The 16,680-nt window shown below is 36.8% G+C and overlaps 1 protein-coding gene across 2 annotated transcripts in view; it reads right to left on the reverse strand.

Annotated features, from left to right (window-relative positions):
* Window positions 1–7,586, reverse strand: part of LOC101159774 (sodium channel protein type 5 subunit alpha) — a 40,902-nt gene extending 33,316 nt beyond the window's left edge. Inside the window, exons 1-6 of one of the 2 annotated variants that reach the window (XM_078935480.1) lie at window positions 7,386–7,496; window positions 7,259–7,286; window positions 5,263–5,391; window positions 3,745–3,836; window positions 3,419–3,661; window positions 3,268–3,331 (exon numbers count right to left, since the gene is read on the reverse strand). In XM_078935480.1, coding sequence (XP_078791606.1) covers window positions 3,268–3,331; window positions 3,419–3,661; window positions 3,745–3,836; window positions 5,263–5,324 — 461 coding nt within the window. In that variant the 5' untranslated portion in view covers window positions 5,325–5,391; window positions 7,259–7,286; window positions 7,386–7,496. Of the gene's footprint in view, window positions 1–3,267; window positions 3,332–3,418; window positions 3,662–3,744; window positions 3,837–5,262; window positions 5,392–7,258; window positions 7,287–7,385 lie in introns of both variants that reach the window. The other variant, XM_023965178.2, reaches the window with a different exon arrangement.
* Window positions 7,587–16,680: the final 9,094 nt, after the last annotated feature.

Raw genomic sequence — 16,680 nt, forward strand, 5'->3', positions numbered from 1 at the left:
TTATACAACTTACCCTAACCCAAAAATGTTAATAATTGTAGAAAAAAGCTTTTATTAAAGCTTGAAAGGGAAAATTAAATATGTTCTTTTAATTACATTTTTCTCTAGCGACATGGGGGACTTTCGGTTCTAAACTGCCCTAGTTCTGCTTCCTGTTTTATTTTGAAGGTTTCTTCCGGCATGTCTTAGTTTTGAGTTTTACTTCCCTTGTCCCAATCTCCCCTGATCGTTTTCACCTGTGTCTCGTCAGTCTGTCACTGCCTTCCTCTGGTGCTGGTCCACACTGTATGTTTCCCTGTTAACTCCAACAGTTGGTTTTTTTGGTTTCCCTGCCCAGCAGTGTCTTTTGTTTGGTAAAAAAAAAAAAAACCTTGTCTTGGAACTGTGTGCCTCCCGTCTCTGCATTTTGGGTCCTTCATCAACCCCCGCCCCTGAAACTGAGCAGGTCACCAGTCTATTGCAGGACCACACACCCACATTCACAATTGCAAATTGAATCACACTGGTCACTTTTGAGAGTGCTAACCACTATGCCACCATGCAGCCCAGCAAGTTGTGTCTTTAGGTAAATTTAAGTCAAGTCTTGGCTGCATGCATGACCCAGGAGTTAAGCTTTGTTTTGCAAAATGACACATTCGTGCATAACAAACTCCTGTTTCATCTTTTTAACTTTGATTTGAACTGAGATACGTTTTTTCGTCTGTTCCAATCTGTTGCAGACAATTCGGTATGATTCCAACTCCCAGCTTCTTTTCTCGATTAGATCAAACATAGCTAATAGTTTTTCCCCTAAATAATAGCTAAATAATGTACGCTGTAAAGTGTACTACTGTTGTAATTTGGAAGTTGTGTTTTTTCATAATTACTTTAGAAATCCTGAACTCTCCTCTCAGCTGCATTGAGCTGTGTGTCAGAGGTCACTACTTGTAATCATGTTTTAATCAGTGTGTGTGAAAAGTGGCTACAGTTCAGACGTGATGGATGAAAAAGGGACAACTGAACAGTCAGCTAGATAGGTGGAGCCTCTTTTGACCAATTTCTCTCATGGGCCAAGTTTGCCTTAGAAACAGACAGTGACCCCTTGAAAATAGCTTGTATGCTAGTGAATTAAAAAAAATCAATCAAGAAAAGCAAACAATCAAAAGCCAGGGAACATAATTCAAAGGATTAGACAGCTCATTTTTATAAAACCCTACAGCAAAAGATCTTTATGATGATGACCTAAACAATACAGCAAGAATGAAAGTGTTACACAACTTTTATGGCTGTATAGACCAGATGTAAAGACAAGACCGTCCCATAAGGACAAATGTTTGGAACTCAAGAGATAAAGCAAATCAAAATGTATCAAATTCTTCTCTGACTTGAATTGTTAAAAAATGCATCACACAGAGCAGTCTTTGATGCAGCACCAAATTTCTGAAAGTGTAACAGACTAATAACACGCACATCTGCATCAGTCTTCCCTGCATAAGCCTAATATCAGCACCGTTTTTGTTAGCTATCATCCATTATCTTGAATTATTACCGAGAGCACCTAATGGAGGCCATTTGTTGGAAGCTGCAGGATTTCAGACTCACACAGATGGGATATTTATCTCAGTATAACCCTTGAACCGGGCCTGGCAGGGATGCCTTCATCCTGTTGTGCTTGTTTCAAAAGCATTTGGATTTACAGGATTACTCAGTATGCAGGACGAATAGCAATATTGGGATGATTTCACACTACGCTTTTGATTAGGAACAAAGTCCAATGCTCGGAAGTCATTAATGTGTTGCCTTTGACTGTTAGCTCATGTGAGACAGCTGGACCTGTGTTTGATTGATAAAGTCTCCCATACTGTGTGAGTACTACGCCTACTCTAAAGAAAAATAGATCACAAGTTTTAAAGTCCCACTCTAATCATCTTTTGATCTATTTTAATTCAATTTATAGAGATCTTTTAATTATGATTATGCCATTTATAGCCAAAATAAAAATAAAAATCCTGAACATGGCTTCTGCAGAATGGCAGGAGTTCATTAGAAATTAGCCTCTGAGTTGTGGGCAGGACTGTAGGTACGGAGCAAACCCATACTCCCTTTCCCTCCCCATTGCTGAGAGCTTGGAGCAGGGAGCTTGTGGCTTGCCCAGTGTATTTTCTACATCACAAAAATCCTTTTATTTTTCTCTGCTCCCGATTTATGATGAATTGAAAAAGAAATACTCAGAAATGCAACTTTGAGCTTAATTTCTTTGTGTCCTCCATCACCAGATAAATTTGAAAAACCTCATGTGAAAAACACCAAAACATTATTTCCATCAGAGTAGGTCTTTAAGTGATCCAGTCTACTAATGTTAACTTCACCTAGTCATTAAGCAGCAACCAACTCTATTTCTGGGTGAAAATCATCACCACATGGTATGCTAACAGCATCTAAGGCTAGATATGGCAGAGAAGAAGTCTTTATTCCCCCCCTCATTTTTAAAACCATATTTTCCTTTTTTATTTAAAAAGTAGGCTTTTCTAAGAATTTAACTAAGTGCTCTTGTGTAAATATAATCTTCCATCCATCTTCCAAACCCTTTTGTTCCTTTTGGGGTAACAGGGCTGCCGGAGCCTAACCCGGCAACTTGTGGGCGAAGGCAGGGTACACCCTGGACAGGTCGTCAGTCTGTCATAGGGCCACAATGATACAACCATACACACACACATTCACACCTAGAGACAATTAAGGGTCGGGGTCACCAACCCTGTTCCTCGTGGGCTGCCGCCCTGCTTGTTTTGCAGCCTACCCTGCTTCAGTAATTGCTGCTCCCCTGAATCAAGTGTGTTCAGTCAATCAGTAACTGGGCTGATTCAGGATCTACTAAACAAGGTCAGCTGCAAAACAACCAGGGCCTACGAGGAACAGGGTTGATGACAACTTATTTAGAGCAACCAATTAACCTATGAAGCACGTTTTTGGATGGTGATAGGAACCCAGAGTCCCCGGAGAAAACCCACACATGCACAGGGAGAACATGCAAACTCCACACAGTAAGGTCCCCCTTTGGTGATTCTGTTTCAATTCTTCTAACCAGACTTGAACCGGTGCCTTCTTGGTTAGGCGAGAGCACTAACCACTGCGCCACCATGCAGCCAAAATCAGCAACATACATTGTTGCACTACAAAACCAGCATCGACCTGTAGGTTCCTACAGCTTATCGCATGCATGGAATCAAGTCATTTGATGATGAACATGCTGGTAATATACATTAGCCAGCGGTGAAAACAGTCACTTACCCTGCATCAGACCCGTATCCACATATTAAGCCATCTTTTGCTCCTTCAGTTTTGTAGAAATTATCTACAGAAACAAAACCGAAACACAATTACAAACTCCTCCAGAAATAGATTATGTTAGGAGATGACGCATGTTCTGCTCCTGTCTGACCTTCGTTGGTAAGGAAGTCTGTAGGTGAGCTCCAGGTCCTGTTGTTGCAGACGAAGGTTGTGTTGGGGATGTAGGAGGAGTTGATGCAGTGGCCGAGGCTGCGGACGCACTTCTGCCGCAGCAGCCCCATGAAGAGCTGCAGACCTATGAGGGCGAACACACTCAGGCAGAAGACGGTCAGGATCATCACATCCGCCAGCTTCTTCACCGACTGGATCAGAGCCCCCACGATGGTTTTCAGACCTCGATGGTGGGAACAAACTCCATTTAAAAAAGTTTGGGAACAAAACAGGGAATATAGGAAGAACCGTGTTTGTTTTTTTTACCTGGAATCACTGAGATGGTTTTCAGGGCCCGCAGCACTCTAAATGTCCTCAATGCAGAAACGTTTCCAAGGTCAATAAATTCAGTGACGTACCTGCAGTTTGAAACATAAAATCAAGGATAAACATTGATTTTAAAGCTTACTTAAGGCACACGCTTACATGTGAGTCAAAACATGGATTTGTACGTTTTTATCCTTATACTAAAAATCAAAAGACTGCATTGGTTTACATAAACACCCCCCCCAAATATCCCTCTGACAAGCAAAATATAGTTAAAATTCACTAAAAACTTTTCATTAGTTTCCTTAGATTGGGGGGGACAAACCATAAAAGGTGAATGATCACAATTCTTTACTGATAAACTCGTTGTAGATTTTCTTTTGTGATTTTATGAATGCTGACCAGTCAGAAAAATGTTTTACAATTACAAAGTTTGTCACTAAGCACCCGATAGCTTGACATTTTCTGAAAATGAATTAGTTAGGAGGCACATAAAATAAATTTTTATGGTAGAAAAAATGCACATTTTTATTGTTTAAAAAATAATTTTTAATGTTGAAAAATATTGGTTGACTAATATTTAGATTTTACAAATTAAGAATAAAATTCCTTTTTTTTTTGCTGTTCCCTATTAACAGAGTTGCCAGAGTAATGTCATTTATGTTTTTGACTGACACATCCAAACTTGGACTGAAAACGGTCTCAAAACAATGATCTGTTTACTACAAGTGCATTGCAGTGCCCACTGCACCACAGCTATGGGGACAATTTAATGATAAGTAATAATGATGTAATCCGTTCTTTTAATGAAACATGCTTTTACTGAAACTCACTCAAACACATGTAGTTAGATGGCTGCAATAATCAGTAAACCTCTGCTCCTTTACCAGCTCGTTTACGGCTTCTTAACATTATGTTTAAAGTAATCCATCCATCCGTCTTCCAAACCTGCTTAATCCATGTCAGTGTCTAAAGGTTGCTGGAGCCTTTCCCAGCTACAAATATTTGCACACAAATTTTATGTCACAGTACTCAGGAAACGTATTTGTGCAGTTTATTTTGAAGTGTTACAGAAATAGTATTCCTCATGCCACAACAGAAAAATCCCATGTTTTTCCATGCAGCAGCAGCTGCACGGTGTGTTCAGGTTGCATGACAACAGTATTGGCTGTTTAGACCATAATTAATGAAGCTCAAATCAGATTGACTGAAGGGAATGACAGCTTTTAGTGTGACTACATCCATTAAAAGGTATTTTGTTGTCAAACAGAGCAAGAGATCAAGAGATCATCTGTCTAATCTGACTAACAATGAGCGATTAGTCATTCCACACAGACCTGTGCTTTACAATAAAGCCTGTTTGAATCAACAAAGATGTGTTTACTGACCAGGTAAAAATGTAAGATTAATGATTGAATGGAAATATTTTGGTTCCATAATCCCTACGTTCTTTTTTTCTGTCTGTGTGCAAACATGAAACAAGGCAAAAGAAATAAACAGAAACTGATCATCACTCACGCCATGACGATGACAATAAAGTCCAGCCAGTTCCACGGGTCTCTTAAGAACGTGAACGGCATTGTGCAGAATCCCCTCGCGAATATCTTGATTGCTGACTCAAAGGTGTAAATGCCGGTGAAGGTGTACCTGTAAGCATGACGGGAAAGAATACACCCCATTAGAGCTGCACGTAAACAGATCTCAGTTTTTAAAAACAGACAGAAACACAGAGAAATTACAAACTCCAAAATACAGAATTGCAAAAAAAAAAAAAAATCATGCAATGCAACATTTTCTTTAAAATAAAATAAAAAGCTAAACATAAGCTTGTAGTGATCCAAGAGAAGCTGTTAAAATTTTACTTTAAAACTCCGTTTAAACTGGCATCCCTCTTAAATGTTTAGCCTTAGAAAAATAAATGCACATTTTATCGAACATCTCCAGCAGGTTTCCACACTAACCATCACTGTACCTCCTTCGAAAAATCTAAAAATATTTCCGGCATTTCATTCAAAACATTTTTGAAATGTTCTTGTACGTTTTTGGAACACAGAAATTGCCATTTTTTAGAAAGTTCATGTTCATCATTCCTAAATTGATTTTAAACTGAACAGTGGAATGAAACTCAGGGAAATATTTTACTGCTTTTTCTCTGACCTTTTGAAAGTTTGTAAAAACGATAATTGAAATAATATTATCTTTGCATGATCTGCACAAAAAGCAACTGATCTCCTCACAAGGAACTAACAGCAATTCCTAAATGCGCCTACTTTCACAGACTTAAAACAAAGCTGTATTGTCCAAATTCATTATTGCATAGAGACAAAATAATAAAACATTATAAGGAGATCTCTGATATTTACTCATTTGCTTAACCCTCCCAGCCACTTATCCATTTTATGAATTAAAATCTTTAAAAATAAAGAAAGTACAGCTCTCCACGGTCATGTTCTGCTTGTCTCGTTATTTTGTCAGTCTTTTCTTTAGCTTCTGTGCAGGCTGGCTGTGACTCCACCCATTCTCCTGTGGAGCCTGCTAAGTAGTCACAGCTGCCTGTACTTCAGTCTCAGCGTATTTAAGGAACTCTGGTTCAATGTTGGCTACGTCTATTTCCTGGCTAGTTTGCTGAGATCTAGGTCTCCGTTCAAATGTGTCCTTTTTCAATTAAACCCCTTGGACTCTGCTGTACACTGCTCTTACAGATTTCTGAACAGCTGAAATGTTTGTTCAAAGATGGAATGATAGGAAAATCAGACTGTTTTTAGAATGTAATGATTTAGAGCCCGTTTAACTCTCAATTAATTTTTTGAAGTAAAGAAATGGCAAATAAATTACAAAGTAAGCAAACAGCTTTGCTTTTCTTCAGAAATGAAATTTTGAGGTTTCCGAAAATTTAAAATAAAGTTTTGTTCAATTAAAAAAATATGATTAATTTTTTTAAAATTCTACCTACTGTTAATTTTCTGATGTGCAATGTTCATTATACAACAACAAAGACTTTATATTAAAAAAAAAAGTAAATGCACACTAATAATGTACTCTATGGCTGCACAAGTCCTCAAGATCTACCACCCTGCTTGTTCTTTTAGTCCATTTATCCAAAATTCTATTTTACAAATTATTATAAAATGACATTTTTATCTTTGTTTCAGCCAGGATTACGTTTGTCAGTGGGAACAAGCAAGGCAGTACTTGTAAACTACCAGGATTGAGCTTCCCTGTTGATGCATCCATCTAAAAAACTGCACGTTATCAGATAATAAGTCATTTAAAGTAACTCATAAAGCAAATACATCGCTTTCTGTGTCCTGGAGACATTTTTGTGACGAGCATGTGGATCACTACAGGAGTGGAGGTCAGTTTAAAACAAAACATGCATGTTTTTCCAAGCAACAGACTGAATCGTATCATGCAGTCCTGAACCTGGTGCTTGTGTCTTCGACAGCATGCACACCATGCTTTCTCATTCCACACTTCATGCCTCATACGGCATGCACAAGTGTTGCATACTTACACATCAACTATCTCCTTACTAGTCACTGCTACAGCAACAAACCCCAGCAAACCCCATATTAGAAACACAGGGAACAGAATTAGGGATCAGAAAACAGTTCAAATGCCCAGATGCTGCGTTTACTTACTCCAGATATTTGGTCCACGTTGGCGGGTCAGACATGGCCATGAAGAAACAGTTGGTCAGTATGGTGAACATTATGAAATAGCTAAATAATGTGGACACAGTTAAGAAAAGCACACAACTTGGCAGTTGGCAGCACTTTTAGATTAAAGTTACCTTATTTTACAGGGGATTACATCCTTTACATGGATCAACAGAAAAGGTCAAAGCATACATTTTGCAAATTCTTTGTGAAGATTAACTATAGCAAGATAAACTCAACTCCATAACTGAGACCAAAAATTTAGTTCTGTGAAACAGGATTAACATGAGGGATGTGAGGGATTTAATCTGAAAAAAAAAAGAACAGTATAAGGCAGTTTCACAATGGACAACAGAGCAATCCAAAATCAACTTGTGAGGGGAAAACAAGCTATTATTAGAAACTGGTCTCATGGCAGGAGTGCATGCAAATAATCTAATCTAGAATTTATTACATTATATTTTGATATGATGGAAGGAAGTTTCCTTCCCCATCTGCACACCAGATCTCCTAGAGGTTTCCATTTGTTCTAAAGAATATATAAACCTTTTAAATGAAACTCCTAAAGCTTCTTAGATTTAAATAAAAATTTTAATACAAATAAAAAAAACAAGATGGAGTCTGTGATAGTGGCAGAAAAAGGATATGAATGGACTAAAATTTTAATAGCGATGGATCGAATGAAATGAAAAGGACTAAATATGTAAAGTGCAGATGTGGAGCTGAATCTGAAGATGGCTTTCCCTTTGTTGAGTACTACAAAAGTCTGCAAAAAGAAAAAAAAAACACAGATTATAAATAAAATATGAGATTTTCAAGCATAATTCTAATACATCTCAGTTTTTCTCAGGTGTCCTGAAGGACTTTTTTAGACCCAAACTCAGCTGTTTTTGTTCCTGAGTGGGAATAGTTGTAGTATGAGGCGACACAGACAGTCAGCAGGGCAAGTGGAGATAATGGATGCAACTTCAAAGTGGGCCAAATGTTTCTCCAACAGATGTAGCGTTTGTTAAATTCTTTGGATAATCCTCCCATCAAGCAGCACATCACATTCCAAAACAAAGAAACCCTGAGAATAGCTGCCATGTCTGCATGGTTTCATCCCTGCAGGCAGATCCGCTGGCACAACCAATCAGAACGTGCCAGCTGAGCAGTCCCACTGTCCAAGTCTCAACAAAGATTAGTACTTTATTTACAGACCAAGTGAGCGGTTTAACCTTTGACATGCCAATTGATTTTATTTTTTACAATTCAAAGGATGCAAACATGTCTAAAATAATCCCTGATGACTTGAATAATGGAAGTGAGCCCCAAACATGTTATACGAGGAAAATATACTTGAATTTCTAGTAGTTTTCCTTTGTAGGAACTCAGTTTAACTTATTGAAATCTGCTGAAGCAGATTTCTCAAATTAAAAATGCAAGAAAGCCAAGTCAAACATGATATTTTCTACCATTATGACTTTGGAATATCTTTATCCTTTTTCTTCTTTTGCTACTGAATATAGACATGACAACATTAGGATAGGACCAACATATTAAACTTTTTTTTTTGCATGTAACTGCAATTATTTTTTAGGAACTTTGCCTCTGAAAGGCACTATTTTGCTGCAGCAGATCAGCTTTAAACTTCTTCTAAAGAAAACATTATTTATTCAAATTGTTAGCACATTTTTTCAAATCCAAAGAGTCATAATGGAGGGATAACAGAGCTAGATGTGGCTCTTGAGCCTCCAGTTGCTAGTATAAAACATGCCTAAATTACTGAAAAAAGTTTTAGTTTTGATAGTTTTTAATTTATCACAGATATAATATTTGTAGTTACAAATTTGGAAGTTTTTCTTTCAAAATTCAACCGAGCAATTTGTGTCTGCGTACCTTGTTTGCTTTTATCTGTAACACAGGAAATTAATGGAATAAGTCGATTCCCAACTCATTCCAACAATATGATCCTGATCTTAAAGTAGTGAACCCGTCTTCCTTCACACTTTCTGTCTGTGTATTTCTCTTCAGGATGCATCAAACATGCAGCAGCCCTGACCTTCTGGTTCCTGTAATAAAACGGGTCGATGTCTTCCAGTGGCACCCCGACGAGCTCAGGAGGGATGTCTCCAAAGATGCGCGGCAGCTGCTTGCCTGCCTCAAGGTCGGCCCTGGGTTTGAGCGGTTCTCCGCCCCTCTGAGCCTCCCTGGAGCTTTTGGCTTGATCCTCAGCAATCCGCCGCTCCAAGGCAGCCAAGGATTCGCGAGTGAATCGCCGCAAGCCATCAGGACCAGTTGGTAACAGCATGGCTGCCATCTTTTCATCCTGATCGTCCTGTACTAGAATTTTTTCCCAGCTGGAGGAAGAGACAGTAAACATGGAATATATTAGCACCGAACTCCAATTTATAGAATCATGTGTCTACCAGGCAACTGCTTTATGTAAATTTTAGAGCACTACTTGCTTTGTGGAGCATGAAAAGGCCTGACAAGAAGTCTCAGTATCTCTGACTGATTTAACCAACAATAGGCCCTTAAAATCAATTTGATATTAAATATTTTAAACAACCAATATATGCAAACAAAGTAAATGATTTGAGAAGAGGAGTGATGTGGTGGTTCTGGCTAAAACTCTGGCCCCAACGTTCAGAATGAGCTGCAGCCAAAGACATTTACAGCGGTCCAGGCTGCAGGAGATGAAGGCATAAATCTGATTATTTTACATCTTGACTGCAAATTTCTCACTATTTAATTATGACATTAAAAGCTAATTGACATAACACATTTTGTATTTTAACATTTTTTGGTTTGTTGTCAGGAATTTGAACCAACAATCGTACTTTTGGATATTAATCTTTTGGCTTCAAGGAGCTAACTCTAATCTGTCATGGTTAAAATGTATTCTGAAATTTTAAACATAAGTAAAACCCTGGCAGGTAATTATTAATTAATGTTATTGTCGTAAATAGGTGGACACAAGATAAGAACACAGATTTGAATGATCTGACTGCCACACAAACCCAATACTTTTAGTCATTCCTTATATAAAGATACAGGTCTATGAAAACGTAATAGAAAAAGTAACAAATAATGTGGATATCCTAACATTTTGTGCACAATTTAACCAAAAGGAATATTTTGAGCATTTTTGCAAGAAAAAGCAATTCAGATAAATTAAATATATACATTTCAAAATTCTCTTTCTTTCTATTTGCCTTTTTTATAGTGGGCAAAAAGCGCTTCTAAATTTTTTGACAAGTTACATCACATGTTTGTTTATAGATTTACTTTTATATGAGATCTGCTCATTCTAATCTACTTCTATTTATCAATCACCAGATTGCAGCAACAAATGCCTCCTATAAACGAAGGCAGTTCTAATTTTTCTTTAAAAAACTCCAGATTTTTTTTTTTTAATGCAAATCCAATTCTTTCTTTTAATTTTGTACATTTGAAAATATTGAAATTTTCATTGATTCATTAGTTGGTCTTTTTCACTTAAAGTCTTCAAATTGTACATATTTCCAACAGATGCTTCACTTAAAATACCATAAAGATCCATTCCAATATTTTTTTCAAGAACAGGAATGAACCATTTTTGCTCCACCCCTCTCCTTCCACGGTTTACCTCTCTTTAAAATCCGGAAATGACAAAATCCAAAATAACAAAAAAAGCAAACCCACTTTTAGATTGCAAAACTTTGAACATGAATTATTAGGATACATTGCAAGTCCAAAACACGCTACAAGGGAAGTAGAAATACAGCTGGGATGGTTTAAAATCCTCTTGCAGATGTGTACAATCATAAGTCTAAAAGGAGCGCATCTGTTTTGTTTTGCTGACAAAAACCTCTCCACTGAGTAAGCTTTAAGACAGTTTGCATGTCATCGGATCACACGCCAAAGCCACAATCTAATTTAAACAAAAAAAATATTAAAGGGCTTTCCACTCCACACTAAATTCACTCCAAATATTGCAACCGCAGGTGGAATGTTGGGCTTTAATAACTGGAAAGGCCTTTAAAAAAGCTGGATTACACCCTTATCTCTGCCCTTTTGAAAAAGGCAAACATTGTGGTATTGTTTTACTGACACCAAGCTCAGCTCCCGTTATCTTTGCACCAAAATTAGAATGATCCCTTTTTCCGACCAGCCAGATGTTGGATATATGCTTTTCTGTGATCTGCTTAGTCTGACTCAGGTCAAAATCAGAGCGCTTCATAAGACAAGATCAATGTTTTCCATATTTTGTGTCATAATCAGGTTGAGGTCTTTTGATAATGTTAAAAAAAAAGCTGGTGTTATGTGACAAAATCGCAAAGGAAAGTAGATGCCTCTACATTTAAATAGACTGAGAGAGTATCCGCCGCATGCAGTGATGCTTTGCACAACAGGAGGAAGTGATTGTATCACATTCAACAGAGGGGGGAGGGGGTAGTTGAATAAAATTTAATTCCCATAACAGCCAGATGTGATACGCTCATCATCACCCCCCAAATAATTAAGAAAATTAGATTGAAAGCAGAGTGGAGCCGTGGATTGTGCATTCACGAACTCAATCAGAATGCTGAACCATTGCTGGTTTCATTTTTATAAGGATGAAGTTTCTTGGTTTTTATGGCAGAGCTATGGCAACACGGGTTAATAATCTGAAAAGTGGAAATTTTATGTATGAGTGAAGTACAAATTCGGGTCAATCTCTCCACATTTCACAGACCAGCAGAGATTTTAAAGCACAGACGGCGTGGGGAGATTCACTGTAAGCTGAGCCGTGACACAACTCTTCTGAGCACGCCTGTCGTCTGAGATCTAGATTGACATTTTTTTAAGATTTAAATGTTTTTACCAACTTTGGTGTTGCTTTTATGATATTTAAAAGGATGTAACAAATTAGTATCCTTTGTGCACAAAATGCTAACTTGTGCGTACAAGATTCTAACTTGTATGTACAAAATACTAACTTGTGCGTACAAGATTCTAACTTGTATGTACAAAATACTAACTTGTGCACACAAGATGTTAACTTGTGTGAACAAGATACAAACTTGTTAGTACAATATACTAAATTGTACGCACAAGATGCTAACTTGCGTGCACAAGATGTTAACTTCTGAGTACAGGATAATAATTTGTGTACAGGATAATAACTTGTGTGTACAAGATGTTAACTTGAATGTGTACAAGATGTTAACTTGAATGTGTACAAGATGTTAACTTGAATGTGCACAAGATACTAACTTTTTGTACACAAGATTCTAACTTGTGTATACAAGATTCTAACTTGTGTGTACAAGATACTAACTTGTGTGTACAATATTCTAACTTGTGTGCACAAGATGTTCATTTGAGCGCAAAAACTGCTAATTTGAGAGAAGAAATACATTTTTTTAATGTCATGTCCAGGGCTCTGTAAGGAGCTAATCTGGAGTTTTTTTAATCCACTGCCTGTGACTCTGGGTTGCAGATCACACCAACAAATCACTCAGTGCAAAAACATTCTAAGAACCCAACGACAATTACAAAAGCAAACCAAATACTAAAAAAACAACATTTCATTTTAGAAATCTAAACAAAGTTCTTGAAACCAAAACACACAAAAAAAGAACACAAAATAAAAATGAAACATTTCGGAAAACAAAAAAGGAACCAGAAAAGGTAGGGAATATGGAACATTGCTGGTTGGATGATGAGGTTTGTCCATCATTTCAACCGAAAGTTATTTTTAAACATAATTTTTGGAAATGTTGTTTTCTAAAAAGTTTCACATTTTTCCCCGTTTCATTTTATGGAATAGTGTTTTTGTTTATAGAATTTTATTTTTACTTCTAAATTGTAATGTTGTTTTTTATTATTATTTGTCTTGCCTTTTTAACCGCCGTTGTGATGTTCAATATGTTTTTGCGTTGAGTGATTTGGACTTCAGGGCCACCGTAGTCATGAGTTGGAAGACTATTTTTTTTTTAGTTCAATTGAAGAGGTTTGATCACAGTCATCAGGATCCTGGCAATGCAGCTTTAAATGTGCGTTTTTCTTTAAGACCTTTTGTGCATAAAAACGTTCTTCAACAGTTTAGAGTTGTTCAGTTGAGTCAATTTGGAAAATAAACTGTCTTTCGACTCAAACGCTGGAACAGCATTGACAACATAAATCTGAAATGTTTAAGTACGGAGCTGGAAAAATTGATTCTATGACCTGCTGCCATGAAAATGTGTCAATAAAATTTCCCACAGCTCATGATCTTTGACCTGCTAATTCTTAGACACAACAAACCAACACAATCTAATCATTTAACATCTGAAACATTTTAAATAATACACATTTACAATTTTGTTTCCTGGAAACTGCTGGATTCATGGCTTGGATTTGTTACACCAGAGACCCACATCTGAGTGGGCTTATTCAACCATACCCAGCTTTTCCTCCAATCATCTTTATGCCATGCCTCATTCAATTTTTCTAAGATGGGAGGGAAAAACTGCCACAAACATTTCAAAGGGAAGCAGAAAGGGGTGGAGTCAAGTATCTGACCCCATTCACTAAAGGCTTGATGCCGTCATCTGTTATGGATACGTATTAATTTTTCTATTGGCTATATAGTCACATTTATTAATTTAACAAAATTTCTCAAAACGTTTTTTTAAAACTCTGCATTTTTGACAACCTCAGGATCCTGCATGTCCTTGCAAAACCTCAATCAATTCCACTTGTTTCTCTAAATGCCATTTTTGTTAGATTTTCTGTGTTTCACAATTCAATTTTCTATTCTTTTGTTTTGTTATTTCTTCCAAATCTCAACTCCAAAACACGTTTTTGGTGTTAAGCAAGAATAAGTCCAATACTATATAATTCTTAACCTTTGACATATTTTAGACTTTATATAATTTTATTTTTTTATATACTTTACATTATATATTTCAAATGTATTTTATTTCTAATCATGACTTTATATATTATTTTTCTTGAGGTTATCAGATTTTTTGTGTATACAATGACAATATGGGAAAATTCTGATTCTAATTCTGATGTAAAACTATCTGCAGCTACATGTGGATTTTGAAATAGTTTCTCCTTGCAGGTTAAAGTCTGCACTAATTTTAAATCTCACAGCCAAGTTGTCCTCTGATTCTGTAATGCAAAACTTAAAAAGAAATATCTCAGGTATTAAAATGTGAATGCACACATTATGAGACACTTGCAAAGCAAATTATAAATTAATTTTATTAGTGGAATCTAGTTTAAATTGGATTTAAAATCAGAAAAAGGTAACTTGCAGTGAAAATGCACAACGTTCCCTAGTTAAATACTTATCCTTAATTTCTTTTGGTGCATGCATTTAGACAATTCTTTTTAAAATAAAATCTTGAGAAAAAAACAGGGTTTTAGCCTTGAGGATAAAGGCGAACTACTACTTACATATGAAACTCTGAGATTTGGCACAATTTCCAGAGTTCAACTCATCAGGTTTCAGCAAGAACAGCCAAAGCATCCGTGCAAAATCCATGACTTCATTTCCAGGTCCGTTTTTTCTCCTTAGTGAGCCCAAACTCCGATCCGCACCGCGCAAACATGTCACCAGAGTCCCAAATTTTTTGCGCACAAATCAGCAAAGAGTTTGGGGTGAGGAGTGTTTATCAGCCCTTGTTGGACATCTTATAAGTTTTCACTGTGCGCAACAGTTTCTCCTTTTCTCCAGGATCCCGGGGTTCTTCTTTTTTCATCCCACAAAAAAGTCCGTCGAGCGAGCAGAGGATGCTGCGCTGTTTTCCAGCAGTGCGCAGAAGCGGTACCTCGATTTGCCCTTGAGCGAGAGCGCACGGGGGAGGGAGGATGCAACTGGACCACGCAGGATTATTGCTCCTATGCGCGCCTCCTGCTTGGCTCAAACATGGCAGGCTCACTAATCAAGCCGGATTTGTGGGGGCGCTTGGAAATTGGCTGCACACCACACAGTAAACTCAATTTCAGTTGTAAATTCTCATGATCAATCTTGTTTAATCCGGTTATTGAACTATAATATTGTGGTAAGTCATGTGTAAAAAAAGATGCTTAATTTTCAGAGCTTCCGTAACATGTTCAAAAACATGTACTAAAAATATAAATAGTTTTTGCTTCTGAGTAAAACACACTTGACACAGCCTGTTTTCTGTGTTAGAAGCTGGAGTTAGAAGGAGCGCGTGTTTTACAGTTGATGGAGAGTCCCAGGGACTTGACCTTCACGTGGTCTTTAGCACCCTCTAGTGAAACGTTTTGGAGACTGCAACGCATGCGCAGACTAAACCTGTCCATTGACGAGGCCAAATACACTTATAACGGGGGGGGGGGGGGGGGGGGGGGTGCAAAGGATTCATTTATATCCATATTCGCACACCATATTCGCACACTTTTTTTAAAACTTTTTTTAAGTTACTAATTTACTATTTTCAACGAGGTGCCGTTGAAAATAAAAAAATGCCCTAAACAATATTCTCCTACAGAAATAAAAGTAACAAATAAATATAGAATTAAAAGAAAGTCTTTCCCTGGTGTTTTTTTTATACAACACAGCGTTACTTCCCCTGTCAAAATGGGGAATTGATTGTTTTTAACAATTATCTTTTTTTTTTTTGCTTTTATATCAATGTAGTATATCTTTAAGTTCAACAGCACTTACATTTATGCAAGAGAATATCAATATTTGACATTGTTATGTGACTATAATGTTATATATAAAAACAAGTATTTTCTTTTTTTAATCACAAAAAGAGTCAAAGTTCTTAATTGAAAAGACTGATAGGTATTGCATTCTCTATTATCCTGCAATACCCTAAAACATAGAAGGCTGAAAAGAGTACACTGTATTTTTAATTTTGTAGACCAAAAGGTTTATAGCACTACTTAGACATCATAAAGTTTTTAACTGTAGAGTAGTAAAAATAAAACACCACAGAAAGACCCACAAAGCTCAAAGGAGGCTCTAGGGATCATGTTGACTAGCCTAATATCACAAATTCGTATTAAAAATTAAACCATATATCTGAAACAACTTAAAGATATATGTATGTTGAACATTTTATTTAAAAAAATAATTTTAAGCTTTAAAACTGCAAAACCGCAAATGTATTTCCAACAACTGTGAATTATGCTAACGACATAAAATAAAAATACACCTACGTATTATTTATTAAATGTTGATACTTAAAAAACAAACAAACTGGTTACATGCTTGAACAAAAGAAGATGGCAAAATAAAGACATATAAGAAAATAAAGCACATAAAAAATACTGGGTTGTCATATAACTTATTGTCCTCAGCAAA

This window comes from Oryzias latipes, chromosome 17 (genome assembly GCF_053564925.1).
Source record: "Oryzias latipes strain Hd-rR chromosome 17, Olatipes_Hd-rR_3.1".
NCBI lineage: Eukaryota > Metazoa > Chordata > Actinopteri > Beloniformes > Adrianichthyidae > Oryzias > Oryzias latipes.